This window comes from Cololabis saira, chromosome 10 (genome assembly GCF_033807715.1).
Source record: "Cololabis saira isolate AMF1-May2022 chromosome 10, fColSai1.1, whole genome shotgun sequence".
NCBI lineage: Eukaryota > Metazoa > Chordata > Actinopteri > Beloniformes > Belonidae > Cololabis > Cololabis saira.
Genome location: NC_084596.1, coordinates 17,582,049 through 17,608,120, shown reverse-complemented (window position 1 = coordinate 17,608,120; position 26,072 = coordinate 17,582,049). Strand labels below are relative to the sequence as shown.

At 41.0% G+C, this 26,072-nt stretch overlaps 1 protein-coding gene across 2 annotated transcripts in view; it reads left to right on the top strand.

Annotated features, from left to right (window-relative positions):
- The window catches only part of zeb1a (zinc finger E-box binding homeobox 1a), a 72,939-nt gene that overhangs the window by 496 nt on the left and 46,371 nt on the right, over positions 1-26,072 (top strand). Inside the window, exon 1 of one of the 2 annotated variants that reach the window (XM_061731847.1) lies at positions 1,263-1,420. The exons of the other annotated variant lie outside the window; for it this stretch is intronic. Coding sequence (XP_061587831.1) covers positions 1,405-1,420 — 16 coding nt within the window. The 5' untranslated portion in view covers positions 1,263-1,404. Of the gene's footprint in view, positions 1-1,262; positions 1,421-26,072 lie in introns of those variants that run through there. 2 annotated transcript variants of the gene reach the window in all.

Genomic DNA, 26,072 nt, shown 5'->3' with positions numbered 1-26,072 from the left:
TTGACCACTTTTTTCTTTTTTCTCGTGCTGAGCGACACTTGGCGGCAGTCAGGGTTGCGTCCATGGAACAACGTGGCCGTGAACGCAGCTTTGCAGTTTTTAGTCAGTGGGATTTTTTTTTTCCTCCTCCTTTCAGGGCGAGGTTGGTGTTGTTGTGGTCCGTTAGTTTTAAGGGAAACTTGCTTGCCCCACTAATAAGATTAGTTTAACTTTCTGTGCAGCTTTTTGTGACCGGATGGGAACTCTCTCTGGCTGTTGTTGTGAATTTATGGGCGTTTTTTTTTGTGCGGCGTTTGGTTGCTGCCAGAGATGGGATGTTTATTTAATCTCCACTTCACCCCGCCGAGCTACAACCGCAGCAACACATGTTCTCTTAGATGAGGTAAGACTAATGCAGATTACATTATCTTTTGTTAAAAAAAATCACATTTACTCCTGTTTGACTATTCCTTATGTTACTTTGTGAACCACATGCTTTAGTTTTAGTTTCTGGTTACTACAGTGTAATAATGTGTATGAAATCGTCAAGAGGTTTCGTGTCTGATATGGTTGTAGAATAGGACTTATTATTGAAAGTGATATATAGGGCTTCCTTTCTCACCTGCACATATTTTTATGCTTTTATATTCATTTTAACTTTGTACCTATTTCATGTTGTGCAAATAAATAAATCAAATCAAATTAAAAAAAATCAAAAAAATAAAATCAAAGTGATATATATAGGTGTAGGCTATCTAACTAATTTGTTATTGTGTTTTATTTATTCATTTTCCCTAAAAATCTCTCTTTTGTGTTGTGAACTTCCCCAAAATCATTTTTTCCTCATGTAAAAGGAATAATAATAATAATAATTTTGGGGAAGTTCACAACACAAAAGAGAGATTTTTAGGGAAAATGAATAAATAAAACACAATTTTGACTCGGTTACATAGGCAGGTGTAATAACTTCAAATTTAAGCCACCTTTTTGAGCCGCAGCCTGTCATTGGACGCTTTCTTACCTGTCCTCTCCCTCGCTGACGTCGCCCCAGCCAATAAAAAAGTAAACCCCGTAAATAAATATTTTATTCGGACACGTTTTTAAGACGTGATGTGTCTGAGCGGAGGAGCTGGGAAGCACTTCTTTTTTTTTTTCTTCCTTTTTAAAAAAAATTATATATTTTTTCTGCTGACGCCACGACGGTGACTCTGTGCGTCTGCACAGGAGCATCATCATCATCCTCATCCTCATCCTCCTCATCATCACCATCATCATCATGTTTACCTGAACGCGGATAACGGGGCTGAGAAATGGCCTAGAAATAAACACTATAATAACACCTGCGGCTCTTTAGCGTCGGCGGAACAGGAACCCCCTCTCCGTCTCGTAAAGGCTCCGTGTGTCGGCAGGAGAAAGGATAACCAAATGTCAACTTGTGCAGGTAGAAATGATTTATTTGTAGTTTTTTTTTTGGGGGGGTCTTTTTTTTTTTTTTTTTTTTTTTTCCACGGAGCTCCGTGCCAGTTTCGCATGGATGCTTTCCTGCCTTCATTCTCGCGGGATTTATCTAATCGACGCACATTTTTTGACCCACTTGTGCATGCTTTATCCCTGCTTTTTCTGTGTATTTGTGTGGAGAGCCCGCCTGCTTTGGTCGAGCGCACCCCGCTGCTCTGATACGTGTGTGTGTTGTGTTCAAATGAGCGCTGCAGAACACGGTTATTCCTCTGTTATCCCCGTGCTGTTGCAATATTAGTCCTTAGAAAGCTGTTGGCCGGCCCCCCCTGGTGCTATCTTTTGTTAGTGAGGTTGGGGATGTGTTTTCCCTGAGCAGAAAGGAATGGCGGTCAGTACCATTACTGCAGTGAAGGCGGGGTTGCTGCCGTTTTTTCTGGACCGGAGACAGCCAGGTACGCAAGGTGATGCAACACCTATAAAGGTGTATTTTTAACCGGTTTTCACCGTCTATTTTCGCCAGTTAAACCTCGAGCGGCTCATTTTTGGCTCAATTTTGCTCATATTTGTGATCAGAGAAGCGTTTGATGTGAAAAGAGCTGGATCCGCGTGAAGACGCGCACAATCAAGATGGCAAAAGGTGCTGCGCTTTCATCTGCGCCCCTCTTTTCTTCCTCCATCTACCTGCCTCATTTTAGACCTGTATCTTTTTATTAATGAGTTTCATTACACGTGATTTGGACTGCTTGTTCACAACCACCTCTTTGAATTTCAAAAGAGCTGCTGTTTGAAACATTCACCCTGTGCTAATGTGCCATGACCCCCTGCCAGTCATCCCACCATGAGGAAAACAGCTGCCCATACCAACTATACTCTTATTAAAGCTTTCCTTTTGAGCTCGTAATCGTTTTAAAGGTTCAGGTGCTGGCATCACGTGACATTATTATCTTTGAATTATATAAACAATCCCCAAGATTCTGTATTCACATGAAGAGATGGATAAACTTTAGGTTGTCAGCTGATATTATTGTATTGCTGTCAATTATTACTGTTCATTAGTGATGTAAAGGCATTATGCAAAACACACAAAAAAGTTTCTATTTTTAATCCACATGTATAAATGTATTAATTGTACTAATAACATGCATGTAAGATAAAATAGAGGGTGCAAATCACTGTGATTAAGAAGCTAGAACCATAAGGCATTATCCATTTCTAATTCCCTCAAAGGGGACATATGAAAACCAAAAGAAATATCTGTTCTTGAGTGTATATGTTTAACTTTCTGACGGGACTACCAAATCAAAGACTCCAGCATTAACATAATCCAGCCATTATGTTTGGAAATAAGTATAATAGTATGTCAGGCAGTGATCTGTTTATTTTTTCAGGGTGGCTGAATTATCCATCTTGTCCATCTTGTCCACACTTCCCCATTTGTTTGAATGAAATGGTGTGTCCAAACTTTTTATATATATACCAACTGCTCCAAATCTCTCTTAGATTAATCAATTTCCTCTTTTAAAAACACTTTTATTTTTATCTAAAACATTTTGAAAGTTTTAAATCATGCTATAGCATGCAATACAGCTCAGCATAGAGGAAACCATCTTCTGTAATTTAAAGAACAGGTGTGGTTACCAGCAGCTTTACATGAAATCACGTGGTTCAGTGGGACCGCCGTGCTTCGTTTTGGTACTTGGACCAAACTAGGGTGTTAAGTTTCAACTTTTGCTTTTTTTTATAGTTTTGGTTTCACATTCAGAGTTTGTCCTTCCCCAGACTGGAACAGAAGTTGGGATTTTGTGTCAAATCTCTCTTTGCTGAGAAAAAGAGAACCTCAGCAATTTACAGTAACAGTTTTGTGAACCAAAACTGTTAAGAAAAGCAAAAGTAGATCGCTATCAGGTGAGGCAGAAGTTATCTGGTTAGTGGCAGGGTTGATGGTTCGAACTAAATTGTTTCTAAATGTTGTTGGCTAATCAAGCTAATAATTGATTTCTTTGTACTTAACTGAATAATACTTTTTCAATGTCACAGGGGATGACATTATGTTGTTGCAGTAAAGATGGAGTATAAACAAGTAGAAAATCAACATTTTGAAAATAGTCATGAAACAGGTAGAAAGTTGCAAGTGTAACAGAGAGAGATGTTGACATTTCCAGAGATTGACATAAAAGCATCTTTGTAGCCTGGCAACATCCGAGCTGATGACATCTCATGAGGTGTTGGATAAATCATAGACTGATCTGCTGCACACATCCATCACTCTTGCACTTTCCGCTGGTTTCATGTTGGGAGGTAACAAGGATGCTCGCAGCCAGCAGTTCAATCTCTGGGGTGTAGTGTCGCTCCTTTACAGTAACGTAGCCAAGACTTCACCTCTGTTAACAAGAACTGCATCCACTCCCCCTTTTCATCCTGCTGCCCCATTATCCTTCTCTGTCTGAATTGGGTGTCGGAGTCCAGAACATATTCCTGAAGCCACATTCTGATGAAAGACAAAGCTCTTGTGTTTCGTGCGTCGGTTATATCACATTTGTTGTGGCAGTTCAGAGGAGAAACGGTTCCAGCTTCTTCCCTCTTGTTCTGCTCTGCTTTGTCGCTCTCTCTTCACTTGAGCTTTGGAAAGCTCAGTTATTTGCTCCTATATGTAAACAACTTTCTCATTGTCAAGGCTGATCATCATAACAAATGTTTAAAAGCGTAACATTTCCAGAATTACCAGCAGAAATCATTTAAGCAGTACAAAGCAGTTAAGAAAAGGCTTGAAATGTAAAGGCCAGGTTGCTGCACAGAAACCGTAACAAGTGCAGAGCTACTGCAACAAGCTGGTAGGACTGTGGCACCATTTTAGAAGACAAAGAGAGAAATGAAACTCTAAAGAAGTGCCATCTTTTTAACAGGTGGAAAGTGCAAGAAAGTGATGAATATTTACAGCAGATCCCTGTCTTTGATTCATGTTTTCATGGATGAACAATGCTGGCACAGTCCACCAGCCGCCCCATACCTTTTTCTAAAGTAATTTTCTGAAGTGGTGCCCTCATTCATAATCATTGACATTATAAGAGGACTGCAGCTTTCCAGGTGTCCCTGTTGTGCCCTGAAACTTCAAATGGCGATGCTCATGCCAGTCTCAACAAACTAAGCCTGACCTGCTCAGTGTTAATGGTAGCTGGCGAAGAGTTGGCCTTGCTCTCGACTCTATTTAAAAGATTTCCCACCATGCAGCAGAAAATCACAATGTTGAAGTAAAAGTCACGCAACAATCCAGAGAAACCCCCTCTTCATCACTTTTCTTTAGATTAAAATTTACAGAACAAGGCCCACACTAATACATAGAGTTGTAGGATTGTACAGGATAGTTTACAGAGAATAGATATTCTAAGTTTTCATAGGAATCATTTACAATAAAAGGAGCACGGAAGACAATATGAAGTCATTTCTTCCACCTCTTTTGTGTATTAATCATCTGTAGCTCTATAAATGCCAGGTGTTGCTGCTGCCGCGTTCATGGCGTCGTCATCCAGCACGTTCAAAGTGCTCCATGTGTGTGTACCAATGCGCTCTCAGCTGTGCTGCAATCTTACACTGCAATTTAGGGACTACAGGAATGCAGTGTAGTGTTAGCATACCTTGACAGGATAAACACAGCAGCTTGGACTGCTCACAGACACACGAGCCATCCAGGACCGTACCCTCGTCACCGTCTGTCCACAGGAGGGGAACATTTGACTTGGAGTGGGGGTTGATTTGGCTGAGGTTCCCTTTTTTTGTTGTTCTAGACTTGATGCTGTCCTGTTTGAAGTTTGAAGTTGGAGCATTTTTTTTTAAGTGACAGTAAGAGTCAATTGTTGCTGTGTTTTCAGTCCCGCTTCTCAGTGGTTGCTAGCTGTCAGCCATCAGATCATCAAAGTAGAAGTGCTTGCTGTTTTAAAGGAATACTATCTTTAGCCATCGACTCTCTGATCAGCTTGCTGTGTGATCGTTGTGTGAGGAGTGTTTTCTCTGCCTTTTATCCAGCTCTCCTGTGCAGATGGTAAACCTGCAGCTCACCGTTAATGCCTTTTATGCATTCCATCATCCATACCATCATCAAACATTCATTTGGCACTATTTTTTAAAAATCTGTGCTGCAAGGCTCAGTGTGTAAAACTACTTAATGTTGTCCGCAACCGCATGAGTTTCCTTACCATTACAACTCCTTAAAGGGACAACAGGAGTTAGATTTAAAAGCAGCAGGGTTTTTATTGGCCTTTTTTGTCTTTACATATAAGTGAAGCACACACAGCCGTATGTTCTCCAGCCGTCTGACAGGGCAGAGGAGTCATGTGAGCGTCCTGCCTCCAAGGTAATACTAAGCATATTTGCAGCTAACATGATTTGCTATAGACTGGGGTCACTTTAGTACACACGTTAGCAAATAAAATTACACAAATCTAACTTGTTATTTTAGCATTACCCTGGATTTTTCACTGACGTTGTCATATTAGAGGGTCCATACAGTTTATATTACATGAATGTTACGCGGTTGTTTGTTGACAAACTCACCTTTACTCTCTGAGGCTGTGAGGAAAATGACAGGGTGGAAAAGGATCTCGGTGGCCCTAGACACGATTGTGGACAGCAGTAGCTGTTAATTGATCCGTATCCAGTGACCATTCATGTGACTTTCTCCTTGCACTGATAAGCCGTGGGCTACATGGTTGTTTGTGTGTGTTTGTGTGTGTTTCCTTTGCACAAATGGACCCGTGGAATGACAAAGCACTAAAGGATGTCTCAAGCTAGTCATCATTAGCCCGTCCCTGTTGCCCCTGATGGTGCAGAGGGGGAGGTGTCTCGGGGCTATGATGCTGGTGCTGTGACTAATTGAGCAGTGTGTGTGTGCGTGTTTGTGTTTTGTGTGGTTGTAAGCATGAAGGTGGGGAAGTGCCACTTGTCTCCAGGCTTTGCATGACAACACAGGACTGTTTGTTTGGATTTACATGCATTAACATGGTAACTGAGAGCGAAAAATCAGCAGGTCTCACGGATGCTGTCGCTGCTCTGCTGACCTATCAGCAAGTGCTACATAACTCCGGTTCAACTGCTACATAGCTACTAGTAGATCAAAACTTATAGCAAAACTTCAGATCTACTATTATGCACCAGGTTTGATCTGGTTTTAAGTAGCTACAATCGAAACGGTTACATAAATGCTCCAACTGTTGATCCTGTCATGCACTTGGTAGAATAACTGAGGCGAATCGCTCCAGACAGACTAGCTACCTTATTAATTAGGTTAGCCTTGATCGGAAGACACATGACTAGAAATGTTCCCCTGCACAGATGTGTCTGCTGTTGCGCAGGTGTGATTTTCATGTGCAGCTCATGAAGGCTCAATGTGAGACTTATTTTTAGTCAAGGTGAAAGGGAAATGGTGCGCTGTCCGCTGATTTAAAATGAAACCGAGAGCAGCAGACTTTGTTACTCTGGCTGTACTCCGTGGTTTAAATAAGCGTGAGATACACGTTCTTTATGTGTGCCTGTTTGAAATGATATCCTCTTAAGTATTTCATGTATGTATGACAAAGTTTTCACTTGCTAATTTACTTGAGATTGGACATGTTTGCTCGGGTTTTTAGCACTTCAGAAAGTTTTCTTTTAGATAATGTGCTCCAAAATGTTGGGGAGAAGGTGTTGTGTTATGCTTAGATTGAAGAACTCATAAGGGATCCATTTCTTTATGGTACCGTGTGTCATGTGAAATTAAAATAAGCTTACAGTCTAGCCCTCTCGTTCTCTGGGCTTCATTGTTGTTAGCAATATCCAGACACCTAAACTGTAAACAAAGTCAAATGTGGAACCACATGTGAAATTAACCTCCATTCCAACTGATGCATAAAATCTCAAAGGAATTACAAAACTTGTATATTTTCAGACATCTGAACCTGATTCAACAGTTAGCCTGCCTCTCATTCCACTTCCCTGAATATTTCTTTATTTACAAAGCTCTATGAGGGGCTACAACTTTGATGTATTGTTATTTTCTGTTGAGACGTTGATCTGTGAAACAGACCTTGTCGTGAAAGAACTCCGTTTATTCTGCATCTCCAATAAAGAATGTGTGTCAATACTTACATATGAGCATTTTACCGTAGCTTGAACACCAACGTATATTACCTCGTTTGTGAGTTTGTGTGGGATGTGTGCACGCATGCCAGTGTGTGTTAGAAGACAGGGTCCCATTCAGGGCTATTGTGAGTGAGAAAGGGGGGGAACTCTTTCACACTCAGCCAGTTAGAAACTCCTATCCCTCTCCTTTTGGAGTATGTACAATTTGCATAGCTTGCTGAGCTCTGTTCTCCTTTCTCTCTCGTGGAGGAGAGTCTTAGGGGGGGTCATTGAAAGCTCAGAAGAAAGCTTCCATCCAGGCACAGCACTGAACCAAAGCCGAGCGTGCTGTACAGCAGAGACAAAGTGGAAATCCTATGTGTGTTGGTCACTGAAGTGGAAGGCTTCCATATGATAGGCCACTCACTTTGATCACTTCCATTTCAAATTGGGACACATCTCCAAGGTAAATTAAAGATAAACAGATGTAGGGAAGCGGATATGAGAGAGATCATCAGACAAGTAAATGCAACATGATGAACAAAATGGCAGAATATTGTCATTTTAACTTTTGTTTCTCATCAGAATGCGTCACTTGCGTCGAAACAGAAAACTGACCTTAACATAAGATCTGAATACAAAAAATGAAAATGTTGGACTGGCATAGGGTCACCTTTTTGCTTTGTCAACCTTACTTAATTTGTTAATGTACAGTCGTGTGCTCCAGGCCTGCAACATATTCAAGAAGATGTGGAGATATGCTTCAATAAAGGGTTCATGTGTTGTTTTTTTTTCCCTCTATTCTTACTGCATACAGGATTTATGTGTGCACCAGTAGGGCATAAACATTTTTTTTTCAAATTTTAAGTAAAAAAAAAAATTATCTTAAGATGTGATTACCCAGTATGTGGTTGAGATACTACAGTACATATTGTTTTGAAGGCAGCATATTTCTCTAAAATCAGGGTGTATTTTCTTTTTTAATGTTGCCGTCACAGACGTATAAATTGTCTTTGCCAAGGGCACCGATACAACCTCATACCATCAGAGAACCTGGCTTCTGGACTTGGTGATAAAAATCTGGGTTGTCCTTTTTGTCTTTGGTCTGGAGCACACGGCGTTCATTTGTTTAAAAAGATAAAAAAGGAAAAAGAAAAGCGACGTGGAATACTGATCCGATAACAAAACATGTTTCTGCTGAATGGTGGTGCACCCAAAAGGTGTCTAGTCAAGGACAGTCGTGAGTGTAACTAGTGAAGGACTAGTGAAGTCCTGTGGTTACATCAGTTGTTGATAAATGATGGTTTTTGTTGCAACGCTTCCTGAGGGATCAGTCTGAAACTACGTCTCTTGTATAAACAGCTATTACATGATACCTTGCTGAGAGGAGAATTATTTAAGCTTTATGTTTATATCAAATTATACAGTATTCCCTGTACTTGGATACCGTATTTTCTTTCATTTTATGGGTTAATAACAGGCTGTTGAATCTAATTTGTTTCCAGATTTACCTTTGCATGGTTGTGAAAAAGTGGACTATCACAAGTAAAACGGGCCCCTTTGTAAAAGAGGGTAGTGGTGTAGGGGTGGGCAAAAACATTGATACGGTAATATATCGCAATACTTTGCCGGCTGATTCGATATCGATATTCAAAATTTGAATATCGACTTATTTATTTATTTAAAAAAATGTTTTTCAAATAATAAATCATGTTTCAGATGGGTTGTTAATCCAATATGACTTTATTGTATACATGGGTTTAAATAATATTGTTAATGTTAATTTCATATTATGTAAACAATACGAAAAACATATCCAAATATGTTGTAACTTTAGCTTGTATCGTTACAATAAAACAATGCGGATAATTTGAATTATTGTTTTTGAATTATTGTTTTATTGTTATATTGTTTTGACTCAGGTTGTCCCATGAATTATCAGTATAATCTGATGTACGTGCAGCTCGGAGTTTAAGATGCATAATGCCTTTTACAGTTTTCAGCAAAATTTGGATATTGCAATAACGTATCATGACTCAAGTATCGTGATGTGTATCGTATCGTGAGGTTCTTGGCAATACCCACCCCTAGTGGAGTGGCTTACTTCACCCCGTCAAACCAGCTGGTTGAAGAGAACTAAAGACATGATTAAAAAAGGAGCATTTGTACAGTATCCCTGTTGCTATTTCAGCAAAACTTTTTAAATATTTCATTTAGACCTCAGAAAATTGTGTCAGCTTATGCCTCCTTTAAGGACATATCATTTATTGGAAACGCTAAAAGTGAAAATCATCTATGCCTTCTTGAAACTAAAGGGGGATTTTATTCCCATTGAAGATATCGGTGGAGAAATCGTATATTGGTTTGCATTTTTCTGTCTTTTTTGACATGAACCATTTTAAATGGACAAGGTGTTGAAAAAACTTGTAGTTCTGCTGACATTTTACTACTACTATTATTTAACAACCACAGCCCCAAATAACTTCCAACCACAACATACTGTCTGTATTTCATTGCATTGACCATTGCAATGAATGAGCCCAAAAATAGCCTATAAAACCCACAGCAGGGTAGGAGGAGACTCAGCCTGCAGTTTTCTCAGGAGACATAGATCATGAGAGATGGACAGGTGGGTAAGGAGGGGTCTGGCTCTCTAAAGACCCTCCTGAGATCTCAGAAACAGCAGCAGCAGGTTACGTGGAAGTGGGGGATAGAATTAGATTAGAGGCAGAGCAGAGTGATTTACTTTCCCCGTGTTACTCTGCTTTCCATTTGGATCATTTGTTTATGTCACTGAAGCAGAAAATTAAAGTGGACAGTGCAGTTGTCATTTTTTATTTTCCCAAGCACCAAGTGGCTCCGCTTTGTTTGGATTACTGGTTGTGAAAAGGAAGTCAAGGTCGAGCTGCAGGTTTTACATATTTGTCTTGAGGCTTAAAGGTTTTTGACATTGTTCAGTCGCATGACTCCGTTTCTATTGTATAGAGCTGATGTGTCTTCGTTTTTTGGCTGAATATTGTCTTGTTTTTAGGCAGATGGACTTTAATACTCTCTCTAACCTCATCTTCATGCCTTTGGACACAGAGTGACGTGAGTCCCTCGTGGTTTGTGGACATGCATGGCATTTACCTGTATGAACAGCTGAACCCGGTCAGTTTTATATTCTGTAAAACCTTCGGCTTGTGTGTGTTGAAGTCATTAGTTCTTCTCATCTGTCTCCTTACGGCGCTATTGTGGTTTATTTATTCTGGAAATTTCCCCTCTGGGGGACTATTAAAGGATTTCTTATCTGATTTCTTATCTTCAAGTTAGTATGACCACCACTGGTCCCAGTGGGATTTTTTTTTTGTCTATAGAACTTCATATTAAGTTTCTGACATGTTTGTCTTTGCTGCCCAGAAACTTTAAAGTCTCGTATTGTTTGGTTTCAGAATGTTTTATTTTTATTTTTACAATAATTTGGTTGAAAGAGGGAGTGGTTCAGTAATTATTGACTCCTAAAACAAATTAAAATAACTGATTAAATGTCAGTATTGTGAGGACTTGTCTGAGCTTTTTGTCTTATAGATAAATACAGCGCCGTATCCAGTTGAGGTTTCCCCTATAAAATGCTTACATGCATTCTTTAGCTACGGCTGTTGTGGAAAGATTTCTTTTCATTATGATGTTCCGTCGGAGTTTATATTTGAAAAAAGGAGCGCTGTCTTTGCTTTCCTCCCTCACCATGCAAGACAGATGGAGACTGAATATGCTTTGAGGGAACAGAGGATTTGATTAGAAGCTGGAGTAGAGATGGGCGTGTGGATTCTCTCTCCGTCTCTCATCCATCCCGTGTCCTCTGGGCTTGATTTGCGGTCATGTAGCGCCAAGATGATACACGGCGCCGGGAAAAAGAAGGGAGAGGAGGTGGAAAACACCTTGTTTGCAAACAAAATATACAGGTGTACTCAAATCTCTTAACTGTCAGTTCAGATTTAGACTTGTTTGTTGATGCTGGAGACATTTAAGCTCTGTCCTTAAATCATGCAAGCAATTTCATGGTGGAGTGAAAGAGAGAGCTGGAAGGAAGAGAGTGTTATTGAATTACAGGTGATGGCTGCTAATTGGGCCCTCCAGAGATTCTGTGTGTGTGTGTGTGTGTGTGTGTGTGTGTGTGTGTGTGTGTGTGTGTGTGTGTGTGTTGGGCTCTGGGGATGCAGACTTGATGAAGCTGTTAGGGTAAAGTGCAGGGCCCCAGTGCGCTCCCTGAGTGCTATGGTTTGGAGGCTGTCCTGTCCCCACGGAGAAGCGCTAATGGAGGCCACCCAGGCCTGATGAATTATACCCTGGATGGATGGATGGATGGGTGGATGGATGGATGGATGGATGGAGTGATGGCCGGGCCGGCCTGATGCTGCTGTAATTGAGGCCGCTAGCTGACTGTGAATGCTACTCGGACTCGGATGAGCTGCAGGCGTGAGGCAACACGTTTGTGCCGAAGCTGTGACAATAACCACATTACCACTCAGCTGTAGTCTATGGCAGGGTGTCAGCAGTCACTCTACAGGCTTTTCATCCGAATACAGGTCATTTCGCTACCACGGAGCCCAGCGAGGGAAACCACGAAAACATAATGTTTGATGTCAAATCTTTGGGAAGATGTACATTTACCAATAACGAGCCTCTTTCCAGGATCCAGCTCAGGTTCAGAACTGCTGGCCAGATGAAACAACACTTCTAAAACAGAATCATTATGGATTTTTTTTTTGTAATCTTAATATGTTTTATATATCATCCCTGCATTTTCTTTTCTCAGAAGATTAGCTTTTGTTTGGCTGTGCACCCTAGGGCTGCAACTAACGATTATTTTTGTTGTCGACTAATCTATCGATTATTTTTTCGATTAATCACGATTATCTTCTTTATTTATAAACACCTATTTTAGACTTCTGTTTAACATAACTTACTTAAAATCCTGTTGTACTCCGATAGCATGCTTTTTAACAAATATATAAATAATAATGACATAAAACATTTACCTGCAATATAGTTTATTTATTTTTCAATGTAAAATACCACACAACAAAAATAATTAAATTGTACAAACTTAAAGTTGTACAATTTACAAACTTAAAGTGCAAGGTAGTAAACAAAAACTCTTTATCAAGAAGTATCAAAAAAAAGGTGCAGGTAGCCTGCCTTGCAGGTTGAGGAGGTAATTGGTTTTAAATCAACCAAGGAATTGCTTTTACTTAAAGCAAATAAGCCCATAAAAGTAAAATATATTTTTCAATTTAAAATACCACTTTGACCACAACAAAAATAATTAATTGTACAAACTTAAAGTGCAAGGTAGTAAACAAAAACTCTTTACAAGAAGTATCAAAAAAAAGGTGCAGGTAGCCTGCCTTGCAGGTTGAGGAGGTAATTGGTTTTAAATCAACCAATCAGTTTGGTAAAATGAGTTCTGGATGGCAAGGTGTAGCCTGGATGAAAGGTCTGGATCATCTGCTTGAAGCCATCATCTTCAACCATGGCTATTGGTCTCATGTCGGTCACAATCATGTTAAGGATGCTCTGTGTCAGGACTGTAGCCATTTGGGGGGTGCATGAACCTCTTCTCATGACAAACTCATCCACACGCCTCTGCTTAAAACTACTAAAACAAAGAGAATAAAACGAGTCATATTACTTCACAATTCAAATTATAATTTTTCAAAATTAAATACCTGAAACAAATCACAGATTTCTTAGTTGTGAAATATCTTAAATATTAAACTAATATGCTCCAAATCACACAGTTGATAAGCGCACGAGGTTTACAATTCAGTATAAAAGGCTGATTTATGGTTCCGCCTTACACCAACGGAGAGGCTACGGCGTAGGGTACGCGGCGACGCGCACCGTACGTTGTGCGTCGCCGCGTACCCTACGCCGTAGCTCTGCGTCGATTTAACGCAGAACCATAAGTCAGGCTTAACGCCTGTAATTCATTGATTACTGCCATAAAATATGCATTAACGTAAGTAAATAGCGCTCTGGTAACGGCTGGTGATTAATTAACAAACAAGCATTCGTCGTTTTAAAATATCTCCGAAATATCAAAGTTATTTGTGAACTCACCTTTCTGCGGCACGTGTAGGTGTTACGGCTCCGGGGTGTCGGCGTTTCAGATGCTCATGCATCGCCGTCGTGCTTCCATGGTATGAAAGCTGGGCGTCACATAGCTTGCACTTAACTTGCTTTGTTGGCTTGTTTTCGTTAAAATGTTCCCAAACTGTGGACGTTTTGGGACGAAGTTTTTGGGCGTCATCTTCAGTTCTTCCTGCCATGCTGGGTGCATTCTTCTTCTGTGGTTTCGTCATAGGTTTGCTTGCGGGATATAAACCGCGAGCGCTACTGCCCCCTGCACATCCTGGAGTGCAGTGCAGTTACAGATGAGCATGAGTCGCCGGCATGTGAATTTCAAAAACAATAACACGACGCGTCGACGCTTGTGTTTCCGTGACGACGAATTTTTGTTGTCGACGTCATCGATTACGTCGACTAATCGTTGCAGCCCTAGTGCACCCCTGACCCTGCAAAGGTATGGTCGAAGGGGTTGATATGGAAAAATATGCAGGAACCGAACCCTCCAGGAGTAAGAATGAACCCTATCGAAGTGAAGAGGGGAAAAATCTCATTAGATGTGAAAATAAATACAGAAAAAAAACAAAGTTCAGCTTTATTAATACTATAATGGAAAATTAAGGAAATTAAAAGAATCAGCAAGTCAATTTGCAATGAAATAACAAGTCAGAGTCTCTCAGTGTAGTTTCATGGGTTGTGTGCTTAAAATTAAGTCATGAAACTGTAAGGTATTATTAGATGTTAACGAACACAGCAATTTGTCATCTTCTTGCTTTAAATGTGATATTTTCTTTGCATCATCACACTGAGTTTGCTATCCCCTTGTACTGCTGAGCATTGAGGATGTAGGACAGTCTTCCCTGCTGCCACTCAGAAGCCACTGTGCTCACCCCCTTCTGTTGATCAAAGCAGTTCTAGCATCAGTGTTGCTGCTGCAGCACAAGTGCTGAGGCGTCAGCTGCTCAGTCTGCACGAGATGTGGGGCAACAGCAGAGCACGCCTTCTCACCTTTCTTTAGGTTTTTGTGCCACATCCATTCATGTGATTTTTTTATTTTCTTTCTTTGCTCACACTAGCATCACTGAGTGAAACATGCGGCGGTTGTGGTGACAGTAGTTGAGGAACTGTGGGGCAGCATAGTGACCCTAAAACGTTTCCACATGCTCAACCTAATTTTTTGAAAAAGGTTAATGCAATTGTAGCATCATTGTTGCAGTTAAAGTGAAATAAGTAAATAAATAAAAACATTACTTATTGAACACTTAACCAGGCCCGATAGGCTGCAGTTTATTTAAAAAAGCTTATTTGCATTTTAGGAAAGCAACAAAGTTTACTTGATGCATTTTTCAGGGGGTAACTGTTTGACAAATTTGTTTCATAATTCGATACATTTAAGAAGATTTGGCATGAGTTATATTACTACAGATCAGCTTTTGACTTTTGGAAACCGTGAAACAGATGGGCAAAAAAAAGAATGTAATTTCCTGTCCTCATCAAGGATGAAACCTGAGCAGAATCTGACTGCGCTGCCGTTTTCCTTTTTGAGCCGATGGAAGAGGACCGGCACAGGTGCAGCTCGGAGGCTGCTGCATTTACGTCTTGAGTGGGTTTCATCAGCGCTGTTTGTTTTCCTCTCCAGGTTCATGCAGCAGGCATTTTAATGGGAGCTCAGTGATGCTTGGCGTTTATCTCACCGGCCTGTGGTGAGTCTGCGCGGAGGTTCATTAGTCACCATTCACTTTGCCTCCAAAGAGACAGAAAAGGCAGATTACAAATGAAGGATCTGTTTCACATGATAAAATCATCAGCGTGAATTATGGATGATCTCAACATTAGTTTTATTTTTCTTTCTTGTTCAGTATGTTGAACACATGATGCCACATTATATTAATCCATGGATAATTTTTCTCATGAACTCTTAGTAACTTTTTAACTAAATAATTCACGAGTTGGCTTGATAAAATGACAGGTTACTGTATGTGTACAGATGTGTAAAAGTGTGTGCACACCCTTCCCAGTGTGGCAGGTGTGCCTGAGCATCAGCACCATTACAAGTCTCATAAATACCACCTGACACCGTCAGAGCAGGCAGGCTCCAGTATAAAACACTCCCCCCGTGGTGTGCAGCCCTTTAGTACAATTATATTATACCACACTTAAGGAGGGGAAATGTACACCCCTTCCCTGGACCTCCTGACGGACCAGGCTGATCTGAGCACATATACTCCACTTTCTCTCTCCAGTCGTGTTCTAGGACTTAAAATGCGAGCTGATTTTATTTCTCAGTCAATTTACTTTGTATCTTATAAATGACATCATATGGTATATTGACATGTGCATACTGGGTTTATTTTTAGTTATCTTTACACATGTTCTTTTGAGACATATCCAAAACAGGCCTAGTCCCCTTCTGAGACATTAGGTCTGTATCCATTTGTGTTTAATTATAAAAAATAAAAAGAAAACACATATGAATCTGTGCAGGTACTTCTTTAAATTGTCGACCTCTTTACTACCTGACCTGGGTGACATTTCACTCGAGTGGGGATCAAAACATACTTGACATTTTACTAAACTGCATTCGGAAGTTCTGCCCCGTCCCTGTGTTTTCCTTCCCCTCCTCCCTGTATTGTGTGACTGGATAAACATGCAGACAGGCAGGCAGGCACGGACACACACACACACACACACACACACACACACACACACACACACACACACACACACACACACACACACACACACACACACACACACACACACACACACACACACACTCTCTTCAGGCATACAGTATATCCTCACAGACTGTACATACATCTGGGGAATTTGCTTTGTACAGCTCCAAGCCTTGGATTACGCCTTTGTCTGCATTGCCTTCCATGTACTCAACAGCCTGATTTGTTTTGATTTTTATGTTTTCCCTAAACACACCTGTGAAGGAAAAGTAGGCTAGCATCTCATTATGCTCTCTAAACAGGGCCATGTTTTCACATGGGAGGATTTCTGCTGCTCAGTCTGTCCTGTGCCCAGGCTTATGGGGCAGCACACACTTCAATGCACCAAATATAACAGTTTGATCTGTTTGCATGTGAATTAAGAGACTAAAGACTAATCTAAGACATTTTTGTGGGAAACATTCCCAGATAGAAAAACCTTTTGAATTGGAAGTAAAGCTAGCGTTGTTGTGAAGTTCTGCCGTTTCTTCTCATCCTAGAAAGCCAGTTGAACATTAGATCCAATAGCTCTGGAGCATATAGAAGCTGCACTCCAGTTCCTGATGCTGCCAGTTCTCTGGTACCCCGGTACAATAACTCCCTGGTCGATGCTTACCTGGCAGACAGCTGTTTTTAAGTGGGCTAACTAGCTTTTTCTGCATCCAGACAGCAGCGGATGGTCTTCATTTAGTCAGGACATGACTGCAGTGCCAGGCAGGGCTACGTACCAGATTGCTGCCTGCAGAGCTCCTCGCGCCTGCTGCCAACCTTTGATATACAGTAGATGGGAGGTATTGTGGCGGCAGTGCCAAAAACGCTGTTGTCTGATTAAGAAGTACGCTGTACGATGGTTGGCTGCTGTGGAGAAGCCTGATGGCTGTACAGAAGATATATATATCGTGAATAGGTTAAGGGAGGGGTAGGCAGCCGCTCTGCTCATTCTTCATCTGTGTTCAAGCTGTAGAATTAGTCTGTAGTCTGGATATACACAACCATTCATATGGGCCTAATCTATCTAGCTGTAACTACTGGTATGATGTGTAAATTGGAATAGATTGTTATGTCTGTACACACTTGATGCTGAGATTGAGAGTGTTAACAGTTTTGGTTTTGAAAGAGCTGAAAAAAGCTTAGATTCTTACTTTCCTTGGAGTCTTAATTAAGTCATAACTCTGTTGCAGCAGAGATATGTCTATATTTTTTATATAGGCATATTATTACATAATTATTGTGGTTATATTTTCAGTTACATAATAATAATTGGTTCTTGTCATATGTTTTGCACCGGAATCTGACATAAAAAAATACAGCTGAGCATCGTATATCCAGTATTCATGCTTACATAAAAACCAGGTTTTTTTTTTAAAATGTATTTATTTAGTCCATGTCACCCAGCTCTGCTTTAAAGTGCTTTCTCCCGAGGGACCCTGTCATGTTAAAGTTGCTGTCTAAGTTCATCTGACTTGCAGAAAACCTGTGGACTAGGGGTAGAACGATTAGTCGGCGTTGTCGACAAAAATCGACAAAAAGAATAGATGGCAACGAATTTAATGATCGACTATTGTAGAATTGCATATGAAGGATAGCGTTCAGCCACTATTGTCACCACTCCTGTTGTTCAATGCTCATATGTATCTCCCTCCCTCTGTATCTCTGCTAAGAGTTGCTCATGCGCAATACAGTGCAGCGCCAGGTAAACAATATGGCGGAGCTTGATGCAACACCACAGCGACTTGTGTGTCCATCTTTCTTGTCTTTTATTATTAGCACATAATAACTTCATGCAGAATTTAAAAGATGAGAGCTTAATCAGAGCCATTTAGTAATTTTGAGATTGATAATCTGATTAGTCGACGAATCGTTTCAATAGTCAATGACTAATCGACTGTCAGAATAGTTGGTTTCAGTTCTAGTTTGGACTGATGGTCACTTACTTACTTAAGCCCATACGTCAGAGGTCGGCAGGACAGAGGGACCCAATGGGTGCACGCAGGCCAGCTGACAGTCTTGCCGGGGCCCCGGACAAAATAATCTAAGAGGGCCCCCCCTACGCCCGGATCTCTCCTTCTCCCTCTTCCTCTCCTCTCCCTCTGCTCTTCAGGTTTTTATACAAGCTAATGGACGTTAACATTAGAGCTAGCCAGTTAGGTTAATTTACAAGTTTGCGAAACGTTGGCTGCGCTGTTTCTTACTTTACTCTACGCTGACTTTATTAATTCCAGCTTCACCGTCACCCCCTTTTTAAAATATTGGTGTAGAGAATCTATGAGGCCTCTATTTTCTTCTTCTCTTCTTTTTTTCTTCTCTTTTCTCTTCTTTTCTGAGCACCGGACTTGTGCTGACCGGATATTTTGACCATTCTAATGGTTGAATTAAATGATAACATCAAATTTTGATCAGCGGCCAAATCATTTTTGTGTTGGGGGTTCTTGACCACAAGAACAATTAGGAAGAAAACAAATAACAAGCTTTTATGTAACTCAAATACTACATATTCTTTCCACAAATAGGCATATTTTGAAACATTTTGAAAAAATTATTCCATAATTTAATGAGAATCCCCTTGGGCCCGGGACAACAGACCCGTTCGTCCCCCCCTATCGGCGGGCGTGGGTGCACGTTAAAGCTCACGGCAGTCCCACATCAAGTCTCTCTGGTTCTGTATTCAGTTGAGCATTTAGCATTTGGTGCAGCATAGCTTATTGAAGCCTAGCCAGATACAGAAACTGCTCATGGCAATACACTCGAGCTCACCTGGCAAAGGCCGTTAAACAAACAGATGTCACGTTTTGTGCATCTCAATGCCCAGTTTCTGCTGATGCTGAGCAGACTTTTGTAACCAGCATGAGTCTTGAGTTCTCCGACCTATTTCCCAAGGAGTTTTCTGCCAGTGAGTGTGTGCATGTGATTTGATTACAGAGCGGGTGAGTATGGGAAGGAAATGTAGTGGAACTTGTAGGGAGTATGAAATCATGACCACAGCCGTGCTGCAGTACCTGCTGGGGCATAAATCACCCTCATCTCACAGAAAATTGTTATTGATAAGATGGAAGAGAGTTTTTTTTTTACTTTTACAAACTGTGTAACAAGTGGAAGAAGATACGGAAGATGAATTTGGCCGGCTTTACCTGAGCATAACTACATACTGATGAAATGAGAACACTGCCTTGAGCCGAACATGCTGCCGTAGCAGAAGCACATACATATGCAAGTAAAAGAGTATTTTGGGGAATAAGTAGTGACAAAAATATTCCCTTTCTCAAAGCCAAGTGGAAACAATTCACCTGCATTGTCACATCAAACATGCACGGATCTTGGCAAACAATGAAAAGGAGGATCAGCATTTACGTTGATACGTCTCCACGGAAACAAATGAGGTAGAAAATAAAATGACTGCAGTCCATTGATCTGGTATATGATGAGCTGCATTTCTCTACATTACTTGTTTGCCAATAGGATGTTTGGCACAGTGAAATATCAAGTGAGGCCTTTTTCGATATTACATTTGTAATTGTAAAAATTGGCAATGTGGATTTATTCTATCCAACAGAGACCTCTACGCTGCCCTCATCTCAGGAGAATAATTATACATGTTTTTAAAGCTGTGGCAATCAAGAGGAAGAGTGCTGTAACAGATGATTAAAGACTGAATGACACTTTATGAACGACCCACAATTTTTTAAAGAAATGTCAGTAGGGACAGTATTAACAGGCGGTAGTCAACTGATTTGGCCCGGTGTTTTTTTAACCTTCAGAGGACTCTGGAAGTCTGGGTAGCTTTTCCAGGCAGCTTCGCGTGAGCATCCTCTCGCTGCTCTGATCTGAAGCTTTTACTGAGGACATTAACCTTGTTGCACCTACCAGAAAGTGACCAACCCCCCGTCTGCAGTGTAGATTGACAGGAAAGATGGAAGACAGAGAAAGGGGGTTGGGTTTTGTGTCAAAGGTCAAAAGGCAGCTCTACATGGACCGTGTTACAGCGCACACACACATCTGTCCACTGACCAGCTTGAACTCAGCATTTATTTAATTTTCTTGCCAATCTAAGACTTGATTGCTGTTTGTAAGAGGATCACGTTTGTACATGGATCAGCTGCATAACCGTCTGTGCATCAGAGGAAGGGATTTCCTGTCAGGGACACTTCAGTGGGTTGGGAGCTCGCTGAGATGAAACCAGCTGTTTAGGCTGAAAGGAAAACTCATCTTTCTACTATTTCATTTTTTTGAAGTTCTAACCTCCCTTTTTTATTTTATTCTCCCCCCAACCCCCCACATATGTGAATTTTAACGCACACGCTGCTGCTAATGTTCTGGGGTATCACAGATTACTGGCATTAGGTCCTGACTCGTATCTCAGCAGCATCATTATCAGTGTCACAATCCCTTAAATGAGAATCAAAGGGGGTAATTTGTCTCGGAGAGCATTACAGAGGACACAGTGCTTGAAAAGCTGCCTGCTGGTACAAAGATTACCTCATAAACACACCGAAGAACAGATAATAAATGGACAGTAGAAATTAATTGTAATGTGTTTTTTTTTATCTTCTTTTCACGGGTTGTTCTACTTCAGTTCTCATTTCTTTCCTCATCTCTGACACTATTGTACAACCACAAGGTTTTTGTGTCATATTGCTGGACTCTTGCTTTCCAAATGAAGTTTGCTCAGCACACAAGCGTAGCAGCTGTTGTCAGCCCAACTCGCTCTTACATACACATGGACCCATTCAGACCGCTGTAATCACAGTCTGCTCTTCATATTCTTCTTTTTAAAAAAATTAGACTATTAGAATGATTTAAAAAGAAATGAATACAATGCAGCTTTTAGTCCTCCACATTTCACAGCTTTGGAATTTCTGATGATTCCTTTTTCTAACCAGAGCAAGAATTACAATGATGAACCGCTCTCTAAATAATTGCTTCTTTTCAGTATTTATCTCTGTGGCAAGAATGCAAGCTAACAGTGGAATGTGATTACCCTGTTGACAACCAGTGATTAAAAAGTTCCACCTGACTGGCCTGATACGAGATGTGATTCAACAATCTGCTTTACTCAGTGTGAATGCACCACTGAAGCCTGAACACAGTATTTAGGAAAAGGAAGACAGTGGTGTGAAACTGCTGGGACAAATATTAGGTGATTGCCTATATTTGCTGTCAGCGGTATCTGTCACACCCACGGAGGTGCCTGGGATCCTGATGAGCTGCAAAAACAGAATTCAGCTCCTCGGTGCGGCGCGTGTTTCATGTGGGAATCTGTGACACGTGTCTGGCTTTTTGTTGTTTGTTTGTTGATCACAAGGCACACCATGCCACGTCCGTTTGGCAGGGAAAGCGTTGTGTCGGCACATTTCACAGGGATCCGAGCACGGATAATAAGATGCTTGGAGGACTTCCTCCAGATGTGCGCCAGGTCCCCTCCAAATGTTTTTTTTACGGTGACATTTTACAGCGTTCATTATCTGTCGGATTTTAGAAAAGATTAAAAAGAGCAAAATAAATATGGGTTCATAAAATCAACAAAAACCTTATGTAATACTGTCTTGCAGCGTCCTGCTTTGAGTCAGCTGATGTAGACATGAGTTGTTGAATTTAGCTCACAGGCCAGGAGTTGGACCTGGTGTGGCTTCACGGATACCAAAGTCTCAAGTGTGTACGTGCATCAACTGTGCTGTACAGCACCTTAGCGTTAGAGTTCTGTCTATCAGACGGGGTGTGAGGCCGACAAATGTTGATAAAGGTAACATAAGCAACCTTATTGAGACTTTGAGGAAGCATCGGGGGGCAGAGCATGCACAACTTTACCAATTCAAAAGGGAAGACAGAGGGATTGTAGCATCAAACTACGAGTTGGCTTTGCAGAAACAAGGAAATCTGAAAAGCCAGAGAAATAATGGACAAAATAGTAGAATTGATTGACCTAGAAGACCAGCCCCTGTCGGTCATGGAAAAGGTCAGACGTTACTGCTTAATTGATCATCTGGAGCTGTAGAGTGAAGGTCTTATGAGCCGGGGACGTGTGACGGATTCTCTAGTGACAATCATTATGCAGTCATTCAATTAGAAAATACATATTATTAAAAAATAAAAAACTGTTGATGGATTGGTACTCAGTACCAGCTGAAGACCTATGAATCAGTATCTGAAACGAAGAAAAAAAAATATTAAAACAGGTTGTGTATTTTTGCATGAAACTAAAAGATAATCAGGTGCTTCTCAAATAACACAAATGTAACTGGATTTATAGAAAAATGCAGATTTGCTTTTTAAGTTTTTCTTTCTTTTTTTTCATGAGGCTTGTCTGATATAAATATAGTCAGTTTTTGGAAATATCATCATTAGTTTTTACTTCTTTAATGCTTGTATGATTAAATGCTAACATTTAATCCCACAAACATGGTTTTTCTCCTCTGAGTGCCTGTTTTTTAGCGTGTTATTTTTTTTTTCTTCCTGACACGGTTGAACTGCATGTCTCAGAAACTCGACCTGACCGAGCATAAATAGGCTTTTACACCGTTATGTTCCACTTTTACTAGACTTGATTTTTCCTGGGGCCCTGTGCCTCGGTGGGTGGGAGCTGGGCGTTTCAATTATGACCAGTGGGATAAGAGAAGTAAAGCAGGAACCCTTTAGAAAGATGAGGCTCATACTTTGGGAAACACACGGTCACTGTTTTGACATTAAAACTGAAATGTTATTATTATTATTTTTTTTGCTACTGTATTTCCAGATGTGACACTTTTCAGGAGCCATCTAACATGTCGGTAGACAGCTCGACTTTAAATCCTTGTGTAATTTGTGCTTGCATTGATGCCATCAAGGACTTCCCATGTCTGCTGCAACTACAAGCATTACTGGATTTGAACCACAAGTTAGCAGCTAGCTAGTAGGCCATGTGGCGATAGATTCTCCCCCCTCTGTCCTGCTTACTTCTCCTCCAATCTCCTCCTCCTTTCAGTAGGTGGCCCCTGCAATCTTTGTCACTATCCGTTGACAGTCATTGGGCGCCAGTGGCTGGGCAGCGACCTTTCTGACCTATTAAGAGGCGATTGGGTGCAATGGGGCCCTCATCTTGGTTGTTCACTCTCCTTTCTTGCCTCTGGTCTTACACTGAAACAAAGCTGCAGCCTGGGAGAAGTGGGGGCTGTTGAAAAGTAGAACCACGGTAGTTACCATCTGCACAGCACTTAATGTACACTGCATGTGCATCTTTGCCTATCTAAATTATTTTAGTTGTCTTTTATGAAATGTTTATGTTGCATAAAAAGCTTGAATACTTCCCACCAGTTAGCATTTAAACCTTTCTGCCTTATTCATCAGTCAGGAGACGAGTGAACGGTTCAAAGGATGGCTGTTCAGAGAAAATGCTTAATTCCTGTTAACCTGGCTAGGAATGTGCAAACCCAGATGAAAACATTGTGGACTACCCAGAGCTTGTTTCAGCCTCTCGGTAACAGCTGGGCGTCTTGGGTTAACTCGCTCACCTGCTCTCTGGTCAGGCCGGCTCTTGTGTGGCCACTGGCATGGAAACTCAAGCTATTACATCGATTTTTTTGCTCTCCTCCGCTTTGTCTGATGTTCTAGAAATGGTCAGAAAATGAACTATATCCAACAAAGTTGACAGCATAGGAAGGCAGTGACTAATTCCTGTGGATGCACCCAGCAGGGGTTTGTTTTATTACTATGTTCCTTCCCATAATACCATCGCAGTATGTGTGTACAGTCAATCTTTTTCTGGCAGCGGATGTTACACTACAGTACATGTGAGTGTTTTCTGAAAGTGCTACTTATGTAACCTCTCTAGTCTTTTATCCCTATGGGTCCAATTCAGACACTAGAAAACAGGGTCAGCTCCTCGTAATCTTGTATTCCTGCCAGGGCAGGCTTGAGATGCAACACTCCGGCGCATACTGAGCCGTTCTCCGTCCGACGTCCTGGCCCTTCCTTCCAACGCGTCCTTCATTTATGTATTACATGTCAGAAGCGTTAAAAACAAAATCATTCAGACCAAATTCAGTATCTATGAATGAATGATGAAATTGTCGGAGGAAGTACTCCTCTAGACATGTCCATTTTTGAACTGTGCAAGTGTCAATAATTAAACTAACGATGGTGGATTCTGGATCGTTTTCACCCTGTCACGGCTTACTGAAGTACTTGAATATAACGGAGCCATTGTTAAAGTTAGCAACACGTGTGCCTCTCAAAATGTCTGTTATGCAAAAGGCCAGTTAAACGTGAAGAAATCCACTTTGAAAGAGGCAGAAAGACCAGCCTCTAAACCTCATTAATATTGGATGCTTCCTCTGAATTATGAGAACGGTTTGAAGCCATGATTACTCACATCCCTCAGTCTCATCCCAGTTAGTTGTATTATATTTGTGTTAAAGGTGTTTGTGTGCATCTGCAGGCCTTTCAATGAAAGTCTTTTTGGGATATGTAGGAAATAATTTAAAAAAAGTGGAAATTAGTCTGACAGGCCAAGGGAAAGTGGCACACTCACTAGTTCCAGCGAACCAGTCATGCTTATTTATAAAACTAAATGTATGAATGCAAAAATAGACAAAAAGTATGAAAACAAGGGCTTTTCTGGGGCTGTTTTGATTTATTTTCCTTTAATGTTAAGATGCGGGGTACATTTTTAACTCTTACATCATATATTTGGTTTAAAGACCAAGTCTAATATTTGAAAATGGACATTCTATTTTTATTGAATTGATCATTTATTTCTTATTCATGTAACCCAAAGCCACAAAAATATCTTTGGGTGTTGCATTGTTGGAGTTTGTGACATTTTTGAAGCTAAACATTAAAAGAAACCAGTGGTACATTAGTCAGATGTAAATACCACTTCTTACAAGGACATAAGTGAGCGTAATTTAGAGCATGTGGCGTTGTCTTCAGCTTATTTGGACATTGTTCTCTGCTTCTCTCCTGTGATCAGTAACTTCATTCACAGAAAAGAGGTAAAACCTGAGATCAGTGAACAAACAGCAGCTATATGTAATAAGTCATCCATGATAGATTACTGTAAGAAAGCATTTGATCCAGGTGTCGAGCTGGTATGGGCAACCTCCTGGCAGAGAAGATAAGTGTAAGTGTGTGTGTGTGTGTGTGTGTGTGTGTGTGTGTGGGGGGGGGGCTCCTGATGCAGCAGATTAATGCATGTACTGTAGTGTTGAATTAAATTAAAGCCGTCCTCTGCAGTGCCTGACATGAGGAAGATGGGGAAACGCCCATATGTGTGCGTGTGTGTCTGTACAAGGTGGAAAGGAGTTTATGAGTATGACGGTGCAGCTTATTGGCCGACAGCCCCCCCTCTCTTTGTCTTTCTCTCTCTCACACACACATGCTGAGGGGCTGCAGGCTTGTAGGTGCTCATTGTTTTGAAGTGAACCCTCCTGTTCCTCCTCCCGCTCATTTAGAAGAAATGGACCAGTCACAGGGAGTTTCCACCTGCAGCTCTTATGTACTTCTTCCTCTCTTAGATGATAATCCGAAGTGAGCAGGTGACAGAGGGGGCCGGTGTTGGTCTCTTCGGCCAGAAAGCCTTTGCACTGCCCTGTGACGTATTTCATCGTGCAGGGGGATGAGGAGCTGATGAAGATTGACACAGACAAGAATTTCCCCAAGTTAATTAAAGAAGCTTACCAAAAATGAGGTTAAACTTAAGTTCTGAAATTGAGGTCAGATCTAATATTCCACCAGTGTGCATAAATTCCC